Below are 23,472 nucleotides of genomic sequence, written 5' to 3'. Positions count from 1 at the left end.
AGATCTCAAATACTCTGTACCCAACAATACCTAGGGTACACTGCTAGATTGATTTAGTATGGCACTGGAAGGGGAGGTGTGTGTACGAGGCCTATCATACTGTCTTCATAAATGTAAAAAGCCTACCTGTTGTGCTGTTCGGTAACTTTGCCCTACGGCTCCGAGAATATTTGCTGAAATAACAAGCGGGAGGCGGCTCGGGCACAGCACATCTTCCGGAGACGTGCGCGTCCACAGAGCTGAGTCGGCTCGTGCACAGGCCAGTAGCGGCTCGTGCACAGCTCTAGACTCCCTTGCCAGTGAACATGGCGACTATAGAACTCGCTGGCGGGAGCGCTTCGCGCTCCAACGCCAGCTCGACCTAAAAAAACAGTCACCTACTGCTAACATGTAAAAGAGGAAATTCTCCTCTACAAACTTGGTGGGTAATCACCTAAAGTGTGGCTACTAAGAATTATAACTTCAAATTGACAACATCCAGTTTCCTAATTAGTATACTTTTGACTGTGATAAAGCACGAATCTGGCACAAACTGCGTTATTGAAGGAGAACTGTCTGCTGAGAGATCCACTGCCATTGCCCCCCCATCCACTCGGTACCCGCTGGAAGCCAGTCAAGAAACCATGTTAGGTGTAACTTGCTTAAGGTTTTAAAGATAATCATTTCCCATCGAACACTATAGAAAAGGATTTTATAAAACGTGTTGGATTGTTAGGCATGTGGGGCCAGCATTCCTGAGAAGTGCAGGTAATGTCCCCTTAAATAAGGGCATGCCTAATTTACAAAAAACGCTGATAAAGTGCACCTGGTCCCCCAATATTCCTCTAGCAGCCCTGCTAAGCAATGTTGCTGCAGTCTACTTTAATTGAAATTAAAGCACAAGCACCTTTTTACAGCCCCTAGCGCTCCATCTCACCGCAATCAAGACCGTGAAAGTACTGGGATAGCTCCTAACTGTCCTTGCCTAGTCTATGGCTTTATTAGTAAAGTTAAATAAAAAATGTGCTCTATAATGCACAATTTGACTTAATTCTATAACATGTTCGGAGGTGGGTGGGGGGTTGGTCCCTCACCCGATCCTCCTTGAGGAATGGGGGCTTACTTGCTAACTGTACCTGTAGTCACATATTACACCCCATAACTACAGAGTTCAACTGACGCCACTAATCTAGTGTCACAGAAATTGTTTTACAACCATGGACAACAGTGGTGCACTAAAGTTTGAAAATGTCATTGTGAAAAATGTGTATGGGTAGGAAATTCACGTAGGATTAATTAAAAGGAGGACACCAAACAGAGGAAAATATATTTTGACAGAAATAATTGCAGGCTGAAGTCGAAGTCTAGAAACATTTTGATGAGCTGACAGAGCAGAGGAACATTCATGGTGGGCAAAAAAAGGACGTTGAAGCAGGAAAGAAATATCTACAATTTAGACAGGACAATTACATGGAGTATGCTTGACAGAATAGTTTCACCGTTGGCAGAGTTATGGAAAACCCACGGAGGGATGGTATGTAAAGTCTTCACAGATGCTAGAAGCGTGAGAAAATTAAGGTGGGCAGACAACTATGAATTGATTGTGGCTAGAAACGAAGACAATTCCAAACCAAACGAGCACTACTGAAAAGCATTCATAGAAGGCATATCAGTAGAGAATTCATGTGGTCAGACCCGTGGGGAGTTGAAGGCAAGTAAGATAGTTGACAAATTTTAGATGGGCATAACTCCATGGTTCTACGATGGGTATTCTGCGAACTCTTGTAGGATAGAACTACGAAAATGTAATTGCAGGCAAAATAGTATCTGTTTCATGTGCAGCGGAAAATTCCATCAAATAAGCCGTCAGCAGGGCCCACTATGAGTGCTTAATTGCCTTTAGTTCACATCTAGTTCATCAGCACAAAACGTCCAAAATACCTCATATGGTGTAACTGAAGCAGTGACGCCTGATGGAAATCATGTGTTTGGGTGTAATTGTTGTGCTCGTTAGTAAGAAATATAAGTTCGGTGCATCATTTGCGTGAAATAATATGAAGCAACTTCCTGCTTCTCAAAGCCTCCTTCTCCCTCTCTATTGTAATGAAATGTGCATGTAGCAGACACCCCTTTATGCATTGTGGCACAACACAGACGGACAAAAACAGGAAGCAGGCGCTCCTGTGGCCGCTGGAGGATTTCCATGTTAGCTAGCGGGGCTCCCGTGCTCGTGGTGAGCCCCGCGGCCCCCGCCTGTTACCCGGAATGACCCGCTGGCTGCCGAGGGACACGCAAGAAGAACCTGGTGAGTGGGGTGTGAGGGGGATGTGTGCACGTGTGTGTATGCGTGTGTATGTAGCACGATGACTGGTTGGTGGGGGGGGAGGTGGTGTGTAGGCGAGTGTCTGTCTGCCCGTTTTCGTGTGTGTATGCATTGTACCTGGTGGGTGTATGTGTGTGTGATTGAGAGTGAATGCCAGGCAGGGGATGTGCACGGCGACGTGCGCGCCCTCGAGAAGCAATCTGAGACAGCGAGGCGCGTGGGCGATCGCTGTCTCACATTCCCCCAGACACACCAGCAAAAGTTGTCTTCGCAGACAAAGCAGGCTTCGCCTGCTTTTTAGGTCTGCTCGACCTAAAAACAGAAACCTACAAGAAAAGTACCCAGAAGTAAGCATTCTGCAGAGGCAGCCCAGTCTGCACTGAGGCTCCTCTCTGAGGAGGAAGCCATAATGCAGGAGTCCAGAAACCATAGCATTTTTTATAATTGTGTTTAAGTATGCCCTACCTCCCAGAGGCAGGCAGATCGCATTCCTTGACAGTGATCAAAATCCTTTCATTGCCTTGACCCAACATAAAGCAATCGGCAATGAAATAACCTGAACTGCCTGGGGTGTTCTTCCTTTTTTTTTTTTTTTTTTTTTTTTTTTTTTTTTTTTGGTTTTTTGGTCCCTCTTTTTGAAGAAACCTCTTTCAAAAGAAGCATTCTTGTATGAAGTTTGTTGCTGTGTTCCAATTTAATAGCTCCTTTATTGAAATAAAAATGGGACCCTGTTCTTGGAAGATAGGCAAGTCATTGTATAGTCTTATCTATGCTAAACCCAGAGGAAAACTTTATTATTAGGCTTTGCATCACTCCAGCAGAGGCACCACCGTTTTTTCACTGCTCACAGGGACTGCACAGGAAGAACCATTTATAGGAGTGAACCTTCTGGGTCACCTAGACTCATTATGGAGCATCACAAAAATACACGGGCCCTTGACTTTAAGCAAAAGATGCTAGTTGGTTGAGCTGCAGTACAAGATCCTGCATTGCAGCCAGGATCTGAAAAAATGATTACTTAACTGAAGAAAAAGCCTTTCCTCGATACCAAAAGGTGCTTTTAGAGGAGGCATGGCAGGCCTCTCGAAGCCGGATATACCAGTGGGGGAGGAGGGGGCTCAATCCGGAAAACTACTACACTGACTGACAGCACTCGCTTAGGCTGGTTCAAATTCTCACTATCATTGATGCAAATGGAGCAATGCTCACAGACCCTGCGGTGATCGCCAATAGCTTCGCTGGCTACTATCAAACCCTGTATACCAATCGAGATACCCTAACTGCAGCTCAGGTCACAAAGTTCATAGATGACTTACCTCCGAGGTCCCAATCAGTAGCGGCGAGGACATCATTAGATGGCCCTGTTATAGTAAAAGAATTAGCAGCAGCCCTAGCAGACTGGCGCCTCGCTAAAACCCTAGGCCCCAATAGATTCCCCTGTGAATTCTTTAAGGCATATGTGTTGCAGTTGGGTGCACACTAGAATGTGAAGTATGTGAGACACTGTTGCAGAACACCTATTGGTATCGTTGACATTTCGATCCAATTATCTTGTGTTAATAACAAATATCACCATTGGTAGTCATCAGGACTAAGAAAACAGCCTGGTCTAGGTGTGCGGTAGCCTAAAACAAGACGCAGTGCTCTAACAGTGAGTGTTGATCAGACGGATCCAAAGTAAAACAGTCCCATACTATTGGGGAAAGGGGACCTCCTGTAATTGAGTACACCTCTGAAAATAAGATATGATGTTCCATTGAATAAAGGGGCGAAGTCAATGATGACCCATAGAAGGTTCCTCTAAATGGCCAATACCACTGAGATCCAATGCTGATTCTTGTTGAAGTTTCCGGAGATGGAATGAATCGTGCCCCACCAGCGGGAAACCAAATGCAATTTTGACCCATCGGTGATACCAATAGGTGTTCCATATCAGTGTCTAGCATACTTCACATCCAAGAAATGAGGCTATATGCCTGAACATACATTTGTGTTTTCAACGTACGCCTAACTGAGTCATTTATGTTTTTTGTGTTCACTTGTTTAATGTCCTTTTTGTATTTAATTTATTTATTTGAAAGTTTTATAAAGCGCGCACAAGATCCTAGCGGATATTCGAGCGCTATACAAACAGTAAATGTTACATATACAAGCAATAATAGTAGATCCACACAGAGGTACAAAGAATATAATAAAGAAAGACAATATAGTTATATTTAGCATTAATAAGTGTCTTGTGGTTAAGAGCTAGCTGCCTTTCACCACCTTGATTCAGTAGACCATACTCATGTGTATTTAGACATGAAGATGGGATTTAACTTCATTTTTAAAAGCAGCAGTGGAAGGATTAAGTCTGATTTCTGGGGGTAAGGCACTCCAAATTCTGGGTGTCATCCCAGAGAAGGATCTGTTATAGGTTTTTTTCTTATGGAATTTTTGTGGTTTCAGTAGTAATTTTTCAGCATTTCTTGAGGATGTGGACCCACCAGAGATCGTCAGTTTCTGTGCCAGGTAGTTGGGGGTCTTTTGATGTAAGGCTCTGTGCGTCATGCACGCAATATTCAGCTGAATTCTCACATCTAGGGGTAGCCAGTTCAGGGATTGAAGGTCCGGAGTAATGTGGGAGCTATGTTTAGATCCAGTTATGAGTCTTGCTGCCGCGTTGATTGAGGCTCTAAGGGGTGCGGTTGATGCTTTGGGCAGGCCACAAAGGGTGACATAACCATATTCCACTCTGGGTATAACCAGAGCTTGTACTGCCTGCTTAACATCATTGTGTGGTAGGAAGGCTTTTAGTTTCCTCAATGTGTTTATCTGAAGATTGGCTCCCTTTGTAGCATTGCTGATGTGTTTTTGCATGTTGAGGTTACTGTCTAAAGTTATTCCAAGTGACTTCGCTGAGTCCACAATGGTCGGTTGTACGTTGAACGCCGTTATATGTTTGATCCAATCTTGCATTTTCGGGATTTGAGCCGGCGGGGCTATTAGGAGAAATTCAGTCTTTAGGGCGTTCAGTTTAAGATGATTTTCTGCCAGCCAAGTTTGGGTGTTCCTAAGAGCTATGTTAAGTAGTTTGATGTTCTCTAGGGAGTGTATCTTGAGATATAGCTGTGTATCATCTGTATACATGTGGTATTGCACGTTAGAGGTTTGTAGAATTTCAGTTAGAGGTTCCAGGAAGAGATTGAACAGTGTTGGGGATAGTGCTGAACCTTGCGGTACCCCCAGGGTCACTGGGACGGGTTTGGACAGGGTGTTTTTGATTTTGAATTGTTGTGTCCGAATTTTGGAGAAATGAAGTGAACCAGCTTAGCACTGTCCCAGATAGGCCCATTCTGTGTTTCAGGAGGTCTAAGAGGTTATCGTGTTTAACCGTGTCAAAGGCTGAGGATAGGTCAAGTAGGATGAGCAAACAGGATCCATTTTGGTCAAGTATTTGAAGCGCATCGTCAATGATGTGAGTCATGGCTGATACTGTGCTGTGACCAGCACGGAACTCTGATTGGTGTTTGTTGAGTAGGTCAAAATGATCAATATGTTTCGTTAGCTGTAGATGTACACATTTTCCCAGTAGCTTGGCTAGGGTAGGGATATTGGAGATTGGGCGATAGTTGTTTAAGTCCGTGGAGTCTGCTGTGGGCTTCTTTAGAATGGGTGAAACCTGGCCTACTTTGAGGATGTCTGGGATGCATCCTTGTTGAAGGGAACTATTTATGATCTTAGACCAGAGAGGTAGAAGCAGTGGAGTAAGGTCTTTGACTGCGTTTGCCGGAAGCGGGTCAGCGGAGTTGTTGGCTGGGTTCAATGCACTGAGAATTTTGCCTAGGGTAACTTCGGAGTAGGATGAACATGATGACCATCTTGCATTATTTTTAGGAATCGGCTTTGATGGGGGTTGGCCTGACATGGTACTGGGAGCAGGAGAGGTAAGTGTATTCGTTCTCGCATATAAGGTTAGATCCTTTAGGAGGTCTTTCTTGATGGTGTTGGTCTTCAGGGAGAAGAAGGTGGAGAATTCTTCACAGTTTGGCTGCGAACATTCAACATCTTGTGGTCAATGAGGTGCTTCCTTAGATTGGGTTTTGATCAGCTCAAAGAGTTTTTTGGGACGGTTTCTTGCCTGGTCAAGTTGGAGGCTGAAATAATCTGCTTTGGTGCGCTTGATCTTGCGGAAATATGCGTTTCTCTTTGACCTGAGAATCAAAAGGTGGTTGGTAGATGGTGTTGACCTCCAGGCCCGTTCTGAGGGAGCGCCTATCCTCGTTGAGTATACCGTTATACCAAGGTTTAGAGTCTTTCAAAGAGACTCTTTTTAGTTGCAGAGGTGCTACCTTGTCTATTATTGATGTCATGGTCGAGAGGTAGTGGTTGGTGAGCGCGTGTACTGTAGAAGATCCTGCTGGAGGCAGCAATAGGTCGGCACAGGAGGACTTTAGGGTATTGGGCTTAAGTTTTTTTAGGTCTCTTTTTCACACTTTTGGTCTTGTGGGTTGGGCTGAGCTCGTTTTCACCTTTTCCTTAATGGTGAAAGTGATGATGTGATGGTCTGACCAGTCGCAAGGTAGGATCGACTCTAGCTGAATGGAGCCTGTTTTAGATATTAAGTCCAGGATCAATCCTTTGTCGTGTGTTGGAATGTTGCAGAATTTCGTTAGGTCTAGGTCAGCCAGGAAATTCTTAAGACCGTTCACTGCTGTATCATTAGGATCATTCCAATGGAGATTGAAGTCTCCGAGGAATATTTGGGTGTTTTGTCGACCCATGTATGATGACACCATGTCCATGAAGTGTTCGGTGAAGGTGAGGTTCTCACCTGGTGGGTGATAAATGATATGCAGAGAGCAGACCGGTGTACCCTTGCTGGTGATGTTAAGGCACATGTATTCACAAGATTGGAATAAAGGGGAGATGGCTCTGTTTACCGAGATATTGCTAAGGTGTATGCAGGCTATGCCACCCCCGGGCTTGTCGGCTCTAGCTCGGTCTAGTCTGATGATGTTGTAGTGAGGTGGAACTAGAATGTCAATGATTGGTGTGGAGGATTCTTTTAACCAAGTTTCAGTTAGCATTATCAAGTCTGGCTCATGTGTGAGGAGGAGATCAGCTATGTCCGCTGCATGTCGAGCGGCCGATCTGCAATTTAGGAGAATACATTTGAGTATGGGCGTGCTGGTGGTAGAAGAGGGTTCCTGCGTGATACAGATTCTTCTAAGGTTGTTGTTTGTGATGCCTCTGATATTTGGTTTAGTGGTCCTATGGGGATTAGGGGGGATAGTAGGAATTAATGATGCTGCGGGTATGTTAGGCTTCAGTGGGGCGGGAGTTGGTGATGCTGGAGGTGTGTTAGGCTTCCTAGGCGCGGGATCGTATGAACTCACCAGGGAGAGTAAATCACTTTCTGAGAGCAGGTTGGTGCTTCTGATTGGTCGAGATGAATTGTTGGAGATGGGGACTGAGGACCAGCTGGGACAGTAGGGATTCGTGTTAGTGGTAATTTGGCTTCTGGGTTGGCAGATTTTGGGATGTCTAGTTGTTCTGTAATCCCAAGGTTGTTTCACTAAACGATTATTGAGAGCTTGGAGTTCTCCTTTGATTTGGTTCAATGAAAATATGATTTCATCGAGTCTGGGGTTATGTGCAGGTAGGCAAGTGGTGTGCGGATGTGTTATGGGTGTGGGTTTGGATAAGGGTTTGGATGCCTGCAATGGGGATCTGACCTGGTGTAGAGATTGTGGAGTGTGTGAGTGTGGGTGAGAGGAGTGCGGAGGGTGGGAGTGTGTGTGTGTTAGGTGAATTGTAAGGGTGGCTATATTGGTGGCTACAGATTGGGTCTGGTCTGGTGTGTGAATGGTTGTGAGTGTGGGTATTGATATATGCGCTGGGGACTGGCTTGGTTGGTGTGGTAAGGGGCTAAAGTGTGCGGGGAAGGTAATGGGGTTTGCGGGTAAGGTGGAGGTATTGTAGGTGTGAGTGTGTGTGTTGGGTGGTCTGTGTGTGAGTGTGGATGGGAGGGATGCTGCTGGTTAGAGTGTGTGTGATGGGTGGGCTGTGGGGGTGGCTATGAGTGGTGAGTGCGTCTGTTAAGGGTATAGGTGTAGGCGCTGGGGACTGGCTTGGTGTGTGGTATGGGGCTAGAGTGTGCGGGGAAGGTAAGGGTGTTTGCGGGTAAAGTAGAGGTGTTGTAGGTGTGAGTGTGTGTGTTGGGTCTGTAGGGGAGGATGATTGGTCTGAGGGTATGGGTAGAGTTATGGGTGACGGTGGGTGAACGGTGTTTGCTGGAGGTACGTAGGTATCTTCAGCAATGTTGAGTTGGGGGTTCAATGTGGTGGCTTGACATGTGTTGGCGGGTAAAGGACGGAAAGCAATGGCGTTGTTGTCAGTAAGGATAGGACGTGTGGTATGTTGAGCATTAACGGAACGGGTGGCTTGAGTAGCCTTATGGGGTTTAGACACTTGCTCCTTGATGATTGGGAAGATGTTGTCTAGTAGGCTTAGATTGTGATCTGTAGATTGTATGAGTATGGTTCCATTATTGTAAATGGTAATGGTTGACGTCGCAACCATGTCTTTCATGTTTAATACACTTTGCCCAATATTTTATTTTTGTTATTGTATGATACATGACAGTCCTGTGTGTTTTCTAGATACGTCATTATCTGTCTAGCCCCACGATATGATTGATAATATAACGTGTTTAAATAAATTTTAGTGTCAGTTTGCTTTCCTACGTATTTGCTGCACCATTCAATTGGCAATTCCTAGTTAATTAGGCTTTAAATAATACTCGTTATAAAGAAAGATAGCACTTCCCTACAGAACCAATTGTTACATCCCTTCTAGATAGTAAATTAATTCGGTATGCTTTTCAAAACACATTTTGTGATTGGATAACCTGTTAACCAAATGTTAAAATGGGTTTAGTACATTTAAAAAAAAAAGCAATTTTGCGGTCGCAATTCCATTGGCTTTTGTGAATCTCCGGGTTTGCTACAGCTAAATGGCTTTGTCATCGGACCCTAGAATCTTATGATTTGATGATAAAAAAATAGAGTTAAACACCCTACTTTTTTGATTCCTAGAATATTACTCTAGGAGATCTTTTAGTGCTAAAGATTGAATGAGATTCTCCGACTAGAGTTATATCTTCATCACTTGGCTCAAGCATATTGGTCAGAAACCGTTTTGAAGTCATTTCTGTCCCCGAGGCAAGTGATTGGCCTACTGTGTTCTGTTGAGTTTGGCTCTTACAGCCTTTCTCTCAGCCGCAAATCACTATTTCCTCTACAAATGCAGTGACTCCGCCCTTTCATTTAGAACTCGAATTAATGGAAAACTGGGTGAAGTAGAAACCTCAGTTTTACAAACCTGCTGTGAGCTATTGAGATGACTTGTCCGTGACATCCTATGCAATGTACCCTTACAGGAAACCAAAAAGAGCAAATAAGGCGGAACTGAAAAGGAAAAACCCCAAACTATAAAAGTCAGGAAAACTGCGTATCAAATCGGAGGAAAGGATCAATGAAGTGAAGCAAATTTTAATACGAAAAACTATGTAATAGAGAAGGTATTACAAATAGAAAGCGTTAAAATGTGTCACAATTTGCAGTAGCCTTTGCAGCATTGGCGCATTTGGGTGTTTAAGGTGGCCTCTGGGCACCGATTCCTGCTGCAGCTTTGCGAATATAGATCCACAACGGAGGCCTGCAAGAGCAAGAAAGCTGTTAAAGAAAGGGAGAGTGGGTCAGAAGGTGAGTGATGGCTGGCATTGAAAAACTATATATACAGTATTATTTTCCCATTCACTGGGCAACATCATTCTTTGACAAAAGAGATTTGAGACCAGAAATGTGAGGAAGCAAAAAGCAAGACTGGTGTCTTGATAGAGGAAGAAAGTTTAGTTTTCCCCATATCCCTATTGGATGAGCAACACTTTCAAATGTATCCCTGTTCAGGTTTCTTTTGTTAGTACTATTTCATCGTTATTCATTTTGACAATTTTCAGTTAATTAAACAAAATATATATATATATATATATATATATATATATATATATATATATATATATATATATATATATCTATATTAATCAGGGCTTCACAAAGGGCGAGACAGTTTTCAGGCCTACTTGACCGGCCTGGTGAGTGATATCTGCCGCTGCAGTGCCAGGTGCCAATTTGTGGGTCGAGTGCAATTGATGTTCGGTCTAGTAGAAAAGACTACTTACTCGGCCTGCAGGTTAAGTAAGATTTTTTAGATTTGTCGAGCCCTTTTAATAAATATATATATATATATATATATATATATATATATATATATATATATATATATATATATATATATATATATATACCTACTGGCGGTCGCCAGTAGGTAGTTATAGTTAGGACCTAGTTTCCATTGGAAATCCTCAACATTCTATTTGGATTTACTTTGGCCCTGGTGGATGAATCTTTGCGAATTTCTCAAAGAAGATGGCTCGGTCCGCTGCGCTCCTTCCCTGAAAGTTTGGGGGGATTGGTGAAGTGGGGGCTGAGATAAAAGGGGGGTCCCAAAACGTGTTTTCTCCATGTTATTTTCCATAGGACGAACGGCTGAATGGATTTATAAGAAATTTGGCAACACTGTAGAGTCCGGCTCGCAGATTACGCTTTTTTTGGAATGGTGTAAATCTGTTCAGTAGTTGCTGAGAAAGTTAAAGTCAATTATATATCTATACGCGCGCACGGGTGCGCGCACTCAAGCGGCTGCGCGCGAGCGGAATTTTTTTTTTGCTGCTTGACGTCTGTTAACGTTCGATTCGAAGGAAATCAGGAAGTGTTGACCGCCATTTTGTCACTGCGAGTAAATATATTGTTCATTTCAAAGCGTTGGAACATGGAAAGGGGAGAAGGTAGAGATTGTTTTGCTGCGTAGGTTTTCTCAGGGTGTGCAGTAAGGCCCTTAAAGGCGAAAATATATATATATATATATTTTTTTAAAAGTTGCGGGGTGCGCGCACTCGGGCGCGCACACCTATTAACAAGAGTGTGAAAATGGAGATAAATCAGAAGTTTGAGTGCTTTGATATAAGGTGGCTCTGAAAAGAGCCCTTGTGTTAATTGAGTTTTTTCTGCATTTATAAGTAAGTAGCAATGCAGAGCCTGATGTTGCAGAGGAAGATTCTGTTTCTGCCTTCCTTCTTACCTAGTTATGGTTTTTTCACTCCCACTCCAGGCTTTTAGTCTGTGGATGGAAAACCATGAACCTAGACTCACCTATGAAAATCTTACTATTGATGCTTGACTGAGGCCAAGGAGATCAGAGTGCATGTCTGTGTAAGGTGATGTACCTCTGGGGAGATGATGTTACGTTTAAACGTAGCCCCTGAGTGCTTAGTTCGGTTCTGTTCTGTCACTGTTGTTCATTTAGAGCCCCAAATACAAAGGCTTGTTGTTGCTTGTGAATCCCCAAGTGTATATTTGCCCATACTGATCCATAACGCCCCGGCCTATCCATGTCGTAGGCCGTAAGAGTGGGCGAAACTCAGCTGGCCGAGCGAGACTTGGGGAGGGGGCAGGAGCCAAGAGGAAACAAGGAGGGGTTTTCATCATTTGGGACAAAAAATAGTTCTAAACCAATGAAAGGTTTTATTAACAAGTCACATGACCTGTTATGCTTACGTTACGCGCACCGCGCCGCTCCCCGGATTGCTTCCGGGAAGCTGCGCCTCGCGCACCGGAGCACTTCCGGGTGCGCTAACGCGGCGTGTCATATGACGCATTATGCAACAACGCAATACGTCGTTGGGGCTCCACCGGAACTGATCGAATTGGTAGTCTACAGTGTTTCTGGATGTTTCAGACTGAAGCTGGCGTCCGCATGAGAGCACCTCGTGGCTACGTCGTGGCCATTCCGCGAGCAATCATGGCAGTCGCTCCCCACCGGAACACTGCGGGAGTCGGGGGCCCCGGTGACTCTTGTAGAATCTTCAAGGCTGATGGGACGCTTTTGGGAATGGGGCCCATGCCCCAGCAGTCAAGCGTCCGAGTTCCAGGGTTGCCGAGAGCCATCCTTGCAGGCCAGGCCCAAGTCTGTGGAGCCGACCGCCATTTCCTGAGCTCCGTGGCAGCCGCCTGTCGCTGTAGCGCAAGAGTGGGTGCAATTCAGCCGGATGGCGGGTGAGACGCTGTAATAGCAAGAGCAGGCGTAATTCAGCTGGCCGAGCGAGGCAATGTGCCGCAGGAGCGGGCGCAACTCAGCTTGTCGAGTGAAGCGCTGGGGTGTAGCTGAGAAACCTCCACCTGGGGAGGTGGGGGAGGCTCGTTCGCGCCGCCTCTCCCTTCCAGTGCACCCCACGCCGTCTCCTGGCGCAGGTATATGTGATGGTTGGACCAGGGCACCGCAGGACGTGTCTTTAGGTCAAACCCTCAACTATGGCACCCAACATCCAGGACTTATGCCATTTGTGCAAGGCAGTGACATCGAAGCATGTCAGGGACGAAGCATATCCAGAGTCCTTCCTACAGTCTCTGCCTTCCTTCTTACCTAGTTTTGGTTTTTTCACTCCCACTCCAGGCTTTTAGTCTGTGGATGGAAAACTGAACCTACACTCACCTATGAAAATCTTACTATTGATGCTTGACTGAGGCCAAGGAGATCAGAGTGCATGAGTCTCATGCTCGATCGATTGAGCTGGCCGGATCAGGCAACAAGAAGGTGGTGGGGGTGGCGGCATCAGCAAGGCATCCCCCCATACAACTTGTCGGACATCACCTCTGGATGTACTGGGGACGATCCTTGGCGCATGGTGTCGTCCCCGGGGTATTTGCACAACGGTCCTCCACCCCTAGGCCGCCAGCTATGCTACCTCGACAGGAACAGCGTCATGCATTTGGATCGATGTTGCAGCAGGCTGCCATGTAAATAGTTATTTAATAAAACGTTTTACCCTGTTACTTTGCTGGTGTGTTGTATATATTTATAATCTTTGCATAGGGTTTGTCGTTATTTTGGGCGGGGTGGGCGGCGGAGCCGAGCTGTCTTGCAGCCATCATGGCGTCGAGCTCGGTTTCTCTCACTAGTTTCATATTTCTCATGAGGGGTTGTTCCTAATGTTTCTATTTTAGCGAGGTCAAAAAGAGATCCCATCAGTGGCCTACTGATTTTGCTCGATTCCTTTTGTTTTTTCTAACGATTTTTAAGTTAAAGTTTGCTAGCACGATACAGCGGCTAGTCCGCATTTTATATATATGTCCTTTTTATTAGGGGTGTCGGACGATCTACCTCTAATAAACGGTAAGTGTTCCTCTGAAGGAATGCGTCTTGAAAGTGGCTGACTGTAATGCATGATATTTCACTCAGTGACTTTCAGGCCCATGCTGTTTCAAAACTGTGCATGTGCTTGAAGCAGGCGTAGGTATTGACGCAGCATTGTGAATATAGTGCATTGGTGAGCCTTGCTGGAGCTGCATCACACTTCCGATGCAACTCTAGCAATGTATTACTTTTTCAGCACAGATGTGTTACGCATGTATGGTGTTTTTGTACCATGGTGCGCCACATTTCAAATGTGGCACACCATGGGTAACGGAGCACTAGCATACTGTGGTGCACATTAACTGTTGCATATCTGGGTATGAAGTAGTTAACATAAATCTGCCCCATAGGTTACAAATCCGCGTTTAGTAGAGTGTTCGGCCTTTGTAGTGTTATGTTTTTTCTGTTATTCTATGTAGGTATGTAATATTGCAAGATTTTTGTCACGAAAAAGAAGCCATGAGTATTGGGTTTGTGAAAGATTGCAAGATTTTTAAAATTAAAAAGCAACAACCGTGGCATTGTTTAATATAGTATTGTAAATACATATCTTTAACAATGATGAGAGAGTAAAAAAAGGTTAACCTGATGTTTTAAAGTTATTCACAGGCTTCTTTAGAGGAAGTGTTCTATATGATTGTAGCGTGGGTGTTTCACTTTTTTATAGGTAATAGAATGCATTCTGTATGCTGTAGCAGGAGGAGTAGTACATACTTGAATATTCTTCAGTGCTTATTTTCATTTCGTAAGTGGTATTGAGACCGACACAGAACTTCAATGGATCGGAGGGGCTGTTCCTGTGCATCTGGAGGACTGCCAAGCCGTTGCAGCAGTGGGAGTGAGGCCTCTCACAGGGGCGTAGCGCAGCTCCTTTTGATGTTAACAATTGCAGATAACAGGGTAGAGATGTCCGTGGAATTTATGGATGGTTAGTCACACTAGAGTGTGCGCGGCGCCCCTAGCACCTCATTACGGCACACAGGGGAGCCGCGTTGCACAGTTTGAGAATCAGAGACTTAGGAGATAAACCTTCATAATAGGAAGGCTTCTAAGCGATTAAAATCGCCGGTGCTCGGCGTTAAAAATATCACTGCTATCGGTGGAATTTTCCACGGTGTTAGTGCTTCAACAGCAATGGGAACACATATCTGATAGAAAATCCTGTAACAATCTCAGTATTTCACATTATCGCGTGAAAAGGAAGTCTTCCGAAAGATGTTGAACGTTGTTCTCTTTTGAGAGTAGAAAACATAGTGAGGGAAGTGGGTGGAGTGCTCCGTGTAAATTGCAGAATAGAAACTACTAAGAACCAATTGGAAGTGTTGTTTTCAAGTCACATGACTTCACATGCGCGTCTCAGGACGTGTACGCGGTGACAGTATCTGGTCACGTACGTCATTTGGAAGTAGCGGTCTAATTCAGCGAAGTTTCAAAACGTGAAAAGGAGTAAATCCAAACACATCCGGATTTAATATATCTTCTGAGCTCGATTCAAGCATACAATTGTTAAAGTATAAAACCTTTTATATTTTTTTTTAAAATACCAAGGTGTGTACATTCGGTCACGCACGAAAGTTTAAAAAGAAGCCTAGGTTTAGTGTCTTTGACGTAGTATAAGTTCTTTGATGGGTCTATGAAGAAATTTAATAAGTTGCAATTGCAAAGTTTTCACGAAATATATAGGCGGGTGCGCGCACACGGTCGCGCACGAACGAAAGCCAAAAAAGCGGAGATAAACCCCCTTTATAATATGCTCCTGGAGCTCTTTTTGGTACAATGAGTTAGTTCTGAAAAGAACTTTTTATTTTTTTTTATTTGTATTTTTTTAAAACAAGTGTTATGTTGTTTTTGATTTTTTAAACTTGCAACAACATTTTCATGTGTGACACAGGATCAAAATGAAATGAAGAAATTTATCTTTTCTCGGGGCATTTATGACTCTCAATTTTTAGTTTAGTAAGAATAGTTTAGTACTTCCTAACTATAACGTGTGTAAAACCTATGGTTTTTTCAGTGAATATATATATATATATATATATATATATATATATATATATATATATATATCTATATATATATATATATCCAAAACTATCAGGTCGCCCAACTTCAAGGAAAAACCACAGGAAGATGAATGAAGTGTCTTTTATTCAATAACCAGACGACTTGCCAGCAGTCACTGCGCCCCCCAACTGGCATCTAATCATGCAGGCCAGACGCGTTTCAGGATCTTGTATCCTTTCTTCAGTGGCAGGCAGAAAGAGATGAAAGGATTCGCTGCGCACGCACCTAATTTCACAACACCTGCCCTGGTAGGCGTGGCTCACCTGGAGCCTCCTGGTGTTTGTAGTCCGTGCGTAAATGTTCCTCAGTGGGTGCGCCTTCCACACTTTCAATGATGCAAAAAATAAAAACTCAAGTGAGACGATGCTCAGTTGTAGGGCCGTGGCTGCCCTGCTTTGCAGAAGTCCGTTACACTTATTCAAGCTCCCGCCTTGAACGGCAACTTGAACGCTTCCTCCCAATATTTCCGCTTCAGGCATGAGGCTGGAAAGGGCCCAACTTGCGGTGGGTTTTCCTCACGGCTTAGCAAGCCGTACATATCCAAAACTATCAGGTCGCCCAACTTCAAGGAAAAACCACAGGAAGATGAATGAAGTGTCTTTTATTCAATAACCAGACGACTTGCCAGCAGTCACTGCGCCCCCCAACTGGCATCTAATCATGCAGGCCAGACGCGTTTCAGGATCTTGTATCCTTTCTTCAGTGGCAGGCAGAAAGAGATGAAAGGATTCGCTGCGCACGCACCTAATTTCACAACACCTGCCCTGGTAGGCGTGGCTCACCTGGAGCCTCCTGGTGTTTGTAGTCCGTGCGTAAATGTTCCTCAGTGGGTGCGCCTTCCACACTTTCAATGATGCAAAAAATAAAAACTCAAGTGAGACGATGCTCAGTTGTAGGGCCGTGGCTGCCCTGCTTTGCAGAAGTCCGTTACACTTATTCAAGCTCCCGCCCTGAACGGCAACTTGAACGCTTCCTCCCAATATTTCCGCTTCAGGCATGAGGCTGGAAAGGGCCCGACTTGCGGGCTTCTTCCACTGAGGGCTAAACTCTTTGTTTGAATATATATATATATATATATATATATATATATATATATATATATATATATATATATATATATATATATTTTTTTTATTATTTTATTTATTTTTTTTCTCCACCAAAAGCTCTTGCGCTTCGGGAGGTCACTCGCGTTGTCTCTGCTCGAGTGTGATACTCACCTCACGGACTACAAATACCATTATGCTTGATGGTGCGAGTGATGAGCCACGCCCACTGAGGGCGGTAGTTTCCAATCAATAAAAAGATGAAACACAGAGGTGAGCTGTTTTGTGTGCTTTTACTTTGCCCCCTGGATGAAGAGGCGGTGTGGCCTCGAAACGCGTCGGGATTCTATGAAATAATTTTGGAGAAGGGAGGGAAACTGTCAAGAGGCAAGTAAGCGGGAGAGCAGAGACAATGCGAGTGACCTCCCGAAGCGCAAGAGCTTTTGGTGGAGAAAATTACAGACGGCTGGCCTTAGCCGTTGGGAGGAGCACCGTTCTGCCCACAGATACTGCAACTGTGAAGCAGAGATGCCGTGGTGAAGAACGGCTCTTCGCCCCCTGGTACGATGTTTCATCAAATAAGAACAGCTTCCTGTCCCAAATCTCCCTTCCTACTAAAGGACTGTAATAACATTGTAAAGAGCATACAACCTACTAAAGGGAGTGTGATACTCACCTCACGGACTACAAATACCATCATGCTTGATGGTGCGAGTGATGAGCCACGCCCACTGAGGGCGGTAGTTTCCAATCAATAAAAAGATGAAACACGGAGGTGAGCTGTTTTGTGTGCTTTTACTTTGCCCCCTGGATGAAGAGGCGGTGTGGCCTCGAAACGCGTCGGGATTCTATGAAATAATTTTGGAGAAGGGAGGGAAACTGTCAAGAGGCAAGTAAGCGGGAGAGCAGAGACAACGCGAGTGACCTTCCGAAGCGCAAGAGCTTTTGGTGGAGAAAAAAAATAAATATATATATATATATAATATGCGCACTAATACAAGAGTTTCATAGGAGTGCCTAATCAACTAGGAAGGTGGTGGTTTAGGTGCAACTTATACATAGAAACATGCTTGTGAAGAATGTTAATTAATAACTACAACTATTAATTGAAATATTTTTGATTACAGTATCCTACAATGTACTCTGATAAAGATCAAATATTTAACTGCATCCAGCGAGCACATCAGAACACACTGGAAGTGATCCCTACCTGGTTAATCTTTCAGCTGTTAGCAGGGCTTGCTTTTCCGGTAAGTTTGTAGCTTGCTCTTTGAAAAGATTTTGCAGCCATCTGTATTCATGTTAATGGGTCAGGATATTTTAAATGTAGACGCAAGCAAAGGTTGAATTGATCGTTCTTTTGTTTTCCTTTATTCACTTTGATTACCCATCACAATTAACAGGCACGTTGACTGTATACTTCCCATCTAGTTCCAAGTTAAAATGTTGAAAGTGAAAAAGGACGAATATTGAATTTGTTGTTTACAAGGTAAGTGAGTTAGTTCCCTTGACTACTAACACCACCTCTCTGATCCCTCGCTCTTCCCCACCCTGCATTTTCTTTCTGTGATGTGCCATTTCATACTCCCATCGTCTCTTTCATTTTTTGTTCAGGCCTATTGTGGGCTCACCAATCCGTTGTAGGGACTTGCAGTAGGGTATTCCCATTGGTGGCTTGTCATTCTCATTTCCTTGCTTCTTATTTAATGGTTTTCTTTTTCCATCTTTTGTTTGTCTTTGCTCTGGAGGATGCCCTCTTTACCAGTCTTTTGACTCATTGACTTGTGTTCTTCCACTTCTCGCTGATGAACTATTATTTTAGGTCTTGCGTAAGACAGCTGTAACAATGTCTATCGCGAGACAGTGAGCTTGGAGCCTGCCTATTGCTTACCATTGGCTGGCTTTTTTTTCACTCCGAGTTCAGAGTTCATACGTCTTTATTTGAAATATTTCATCATAAAAGAAATCATATATAAAAAATATACATAAAAACACAATACTCTTGACAATATTAATAAACATTATACCCCAGGATAAAAACATAAAACTAGAATCATACAGCCTGGTATACAACAATTCATTTCGGCACACGACTAATCACTAGTAATGATGTTAAACATATCATACAAGCTCATAAAACATAATTAAATATACAGTTACAGACGTACTAACTATGTTAAGATTAAAACTATCAATTGATCAACTCGCATATGGGTGCCTAGCTCTGATAATCCAAGCCCAGCCCAAACATTTTGCTACTGCTATGGTCACAATCTCGGATGTATTAGTTCTTAAAAGCCATAGCACCTCCGCACCCACCCTCGTTCTCATCTTAGAACAAATTGGTTTTAACCATTTTCTCCGGGGGGCTAGGTAAGCAGGGCAGGCAAAGAAGATATGACCTATTGATACCGTTTGGTCCCTACACCAAGGGCAATACTCAGAAGACTGACCGCGCCATTTATTTGTAAAGGTCCTCACAGGTAACGTCCCAACTCTAAGCTGATGGTAGAGCTTTCTATCATTGCTCCTAGTAATGACATCCCAATACTCCTCCAAAAAGGGGTCAAGCTTATGGACCAAAAACCTGCCAGCCAGTGAGGTGGACTCTAACTGGGCAACAATTTGACATCTTATAAACGCCCAATATAGCGCTTTAAATTCTTTTTTTGAGGGGAAATCATTATTTGCAGGGTCCGACCACAGCAGACTGAGACCCATATTTCCCAACATAGACTTCACAACTCTAAACCAGGGAAGATTACCTGAACCCACAATCGATCTTACATCTGAAATTTCGTTCGCAAAGAGGGCCAGTTCCGGTGTTATCCATATTCTCCGCCACAGTGCTATCATCCTATACCGCGCTACATCTACAATAGAGCGGCAGCCCATATCAAGCATTAAGCAGACCCCCCAGGATATAGCGGCATAAATTTGCAAATTTAGCGGCACAAAAATTGGAATTTAGCGGCACAAAAATGAAAATTTAGCGGCTTTATTGCGGCACTTTATTTTACTCTAATTCTTTCCTTTTCAGCCCTAAATCAATGGAACCTGTATTCCACAGACGGTTTCTGCAGCTCTGCGGAAGCACAGCTCAAATCTACCTGGACGTCACTGAGTTGGCTGTGGGCCTCAAAGCACTAAGTTATAGCAGCAAGACAGGACACCTATGTCACATTCTTTTATTTCATTTAGGCGCTAGGATGCGGGTCATTATATTAAGTACTGAACAAAGTCTCCACTGGCCTTCACAACAAAATTTAAATGTTTTTGAATGTTATCAATTAATGCCAACAGACTCTATTCTATACAAACCACAAGAATAATTTAACAAATGACAGTCATTTCATTTAGGTGTACTCGGAAATATCACCCTAAAAATGTATAAAATCATTTGATGCAATAAAAACACATCTGAAGTTTAAATCACAAAACAAAGTATGCAAAAATATATCCCTCCACAATTTTATGCAGATTGATATTCCAAAACTTGAGGCATGAATTACAACAATAACTTCGCAAGGTAAAACACAGGATCAAACCAGGGCAACAATTTAGCTCAAACTCAACGTGCCGCATTAAAGGAGATGTTGTCATCATTTCGATCTCCATACACACATTTCAAACATAACAGTCCAGCTTTTAATATTTAGTTTCACATAGTATAAATGACTTTGGGGTGACTGTCGAGGTGTTTCCCTCACCTGGGCCTCCCAGCGTTGGGTCGGGCAGGGAGAAGGCTGGGTGAAGGGCAGCAGGGGCCGGTGCAGGGCCTTTAAAATGTAACCCAAGAATTCATCGCCGAACCGGAGCTAGCCTACCACACCGGTGACCGTCGCAGACAGTGTTACACTAACCACACACAAAAAAAAACGCATTTCTTCTTACGGTTACTTCTGGTGGTGGTGGGCGGCCGGGCATTGACTGGCCGGCTGGCATGCCTGTCTGCCTTTATTGAATAGGCGGAAAAGCCTGCTCCTGCCTGCATTCGACGTCGGGCTAACACGGGGCAGGCACAGTGCAGGCGAGTGTGCAGGGGCATGGCATTTTAAAACAAATCTACGCACATGCTGCTTGCTGCCTCCCTGCCCAATCAGTGTCCCGCGGCCCGTCCATCAACAGCAACAGGCAGCTCTCACGGTTGTACAACGCCGTTCACGTGGTGACGTAGGCGCTTACAACCAATAAAATGACTTTATTTTTTTTGACCTGCCGGGAGACCTTTTTTTGCGGCCGGTTTGGCAAATATCGCGGCCATCGCGATTGAAAGCTGATTTCGCGATTTTTTCGTGAATCGCGAAATGCTGGAGGGTCTGATTAAGGGTTTCATAGGAGTAGATTGTGGAAGACCAACCAAATTTCGTAAAAATTTATTTTGGATTCTGACCAATTGGGAGAGGTCTGAAAAGCCCCTTAGGTCTGCACCATACATAATTGCAGAGCTTATTTTTGTATCCTATATTTTTACCGTTGGCGCTATCCTTTTTGTTTGTGAGGTTCTTTGTTCCTTAATTAAGCACCCTGTTAGACGAGCACATTTTAAAGAGTGCACCGAGTTGAGGTTTCCATTTTAACATATATTCTAAAACTACCCCAAGATAGGTCATTACTTCCACCTGTTCTAATTCAGTACCATTCATGCTAACATGACTCTTCATCGGCCTATTTTTAGTTAAAACCATGAATTTGGTTTTGCTCACATTCACCTCTAAGTCATTAAGATTACAGAAAACCTCAAACTTATTTATCGCAGTTTGGAGTCCCTTTTGTGTTTTAGAGAGGATAAGGGTGTCGTCTGCAAAGATAAGAAGGGGAAACTTTGTGCCACCCAAGACAGGGGCATCAGTAGATGAATCTGCAAAGTGCTGCACTACTTGATTTATAAATAGCAGGAACAAGGTCGGGGCGAGAACGCACCCTTGTCGAACACCGCGATTAACTGGAAATCGCTTGGTTACCTGCCCCTGTGTACCCCATCTAACCCTTGCAAAATTATCCTCATGTGATCTTATTACCAGATCCAACAGTTCTCGGGGCATTCCCATTTTGCCTAAGGCAGCCCATAATTTATCTCTTGGGACGAGGTCGAAAGCGGACCTAAGGTCCACAAACATTGCATATATGGTTCCTCCACCCAAGAGCACCACCTTCCAATATATCAGGATAAATCTGAGCACCTGGTCGATTGTGCTGACGCTTGATCTAAAACCGGCTTGCATAGGGGACAGAATATTCTCGTTATCAATCCAAGTTTGTATTTTGGCCAATACCATTCTGGTTACAACTTTCTGAATAGCATCTATTAAGCTTATCGGGCGATAATTACCCGGGATCGAACGATCCCCCTTTTTAAAAATGGGTAAAATTTCAGCCCCTTTCCAAGAGTCCGGAATCCGTGCACCTTTTGCGATGGCATTTGCAAGTGTCGTAATATAAGGCACCCAGTTCAACTGATCGTATTTAAATAGATCGGCCTGGATACAGTTCATGCCTGGAGCTTTGCCGGCCTGAGCCAATCCCAGCGCAACCTCTGCATCTTTATTCACAAACACTAGAGGTGAACATGGCGATGGGGGCATAGGTGCAGAGATAACCAATCCACACACAGGTTCTGACTCTGGGCCCCTAAATTGGAATGCGAAGTACTCAACCCAAATTTCAGCGGGTACGTGGTTCGCCGGAGTTTGCAGATCCAGGTTCCCACCCCATTTTACAACCTGCCAAAACTAAATCTGGTTTGAGGACCTACTTGCTTCGTATAGATCCTGCCAGCGACTATCGTCCCATGCTCATTTGGCTTCCTTTTGGGCCTTCTTATACATAAGCCTTGCCTTTCTGATATCTACTACCACCCTGGATTTTATGGGTTTAATCAAGGAGCTATAAGCCTGTCAGCATGATTTGTTGTACCATTTTTTTACCTGGTGGCGGTACCAAAGCTTGCCCAGGTTTGGGGGTTTTAGTGAGAAAAATTTTTAAATTACCAAATTACTGCTCATGGAGCACTATTGACTGGTCGGATAGCCCTGAAGGGTTAGCCAGAGCCTGAGTAGCACATCGGGTGAAAGACTTCGTGTGAGATCCTATCTAGAATGGCGGGGTCTTCAATTACCCTACTCCAACGAACCCTATGTCTGTCGTTGGTAAGGATGGCCTCAGCTGTAACACACTTGGTGGGGCTACTGCACCCAGGGTTAACTTCAGATTTTAGACTTAAAACCAGCGGGTCGTGGTCACTCTCAGGACGTACAGAAATTGACATATCATCAAGTAGTGACCAAAACTCAATTTTAATTAAAATATAGTCAATCCGACTTGTGCTGGTACCATTATCAAAAGTTGGCCGGCCTATTTTATCAGAGTGAGAGCGGCCGTTTGCCGCTCTCATCCCCCACTCAAGACACAGTCCCAGCCAATGGAGTGCTGCCTCAGTACCCCTCTTAATTGGGCTTAAATCAAGATGAGGGACATTCCAGAGCGCATCTTCTTCAGCATAAAAGTCCTCTCCCTCACACAAGTGGTTCGAAGGTGCAGTTAAGTCCCCAGCCACGACTAAAAACTTGTCCCTCCCGATTGAGTTGAGGAGCAAGTCTAACTCTCCAATAATTGTCGGGCACCGCCCTCCAGGTAGGCCACGTGCATATATATTGAGGATAAAGATTTCCTGGTGATGTTTCTTGCTAAGCTTGATCCCAAGAATATCAGGGTTAAGCACTGGCACTTCGGTAGGCCTATAACTAAGGGACTGCCTAACCCGGA

The 23,472-nt window shown here is 44.1% G+C and overlaps 1 protein-coding gene across 1 annotated transcript in view; it reads left to right on the top strand.

The window, feature by feature from the left end:
• Positions 1-23,472, top strand: part of LOC144823846 (glutathione S-transferase 3, mitochondrial-like) — a 71,831-nt gene that overhangs the window by 11,160 nt on the left and 37,199 nt on the right. Inside the window, exon 2 of the mRNA XM_078682717.1 lies at positions 17,835-17,957. Within this exon, the coding sequence (XP_078538843.1) occupies positions 17,835-17,957 (123 nt within the window). The remainder of the gene's footprint in view (positions 1-17,834; positions 17,958-23,472) is intronic.

This window comes from Lissotriton helveticus, chromosome 3_1 (genome assembly GCF_964261635.1).
Source record: "Lissotriton helveticus chromosome 3_1, aLisHel1.1, whole genome shotgun sequence".
NCBI classification, from domain to species: domain Eukaryota; kingdom Metazoa; phylum Chordata; class Amphibia; order Caudata; family Salamandridae; genus Lissotriton; species Lissotriton helveticus.
This window is presented reverse-complemented; position numbering and strand designations above follow the sequence as displayed.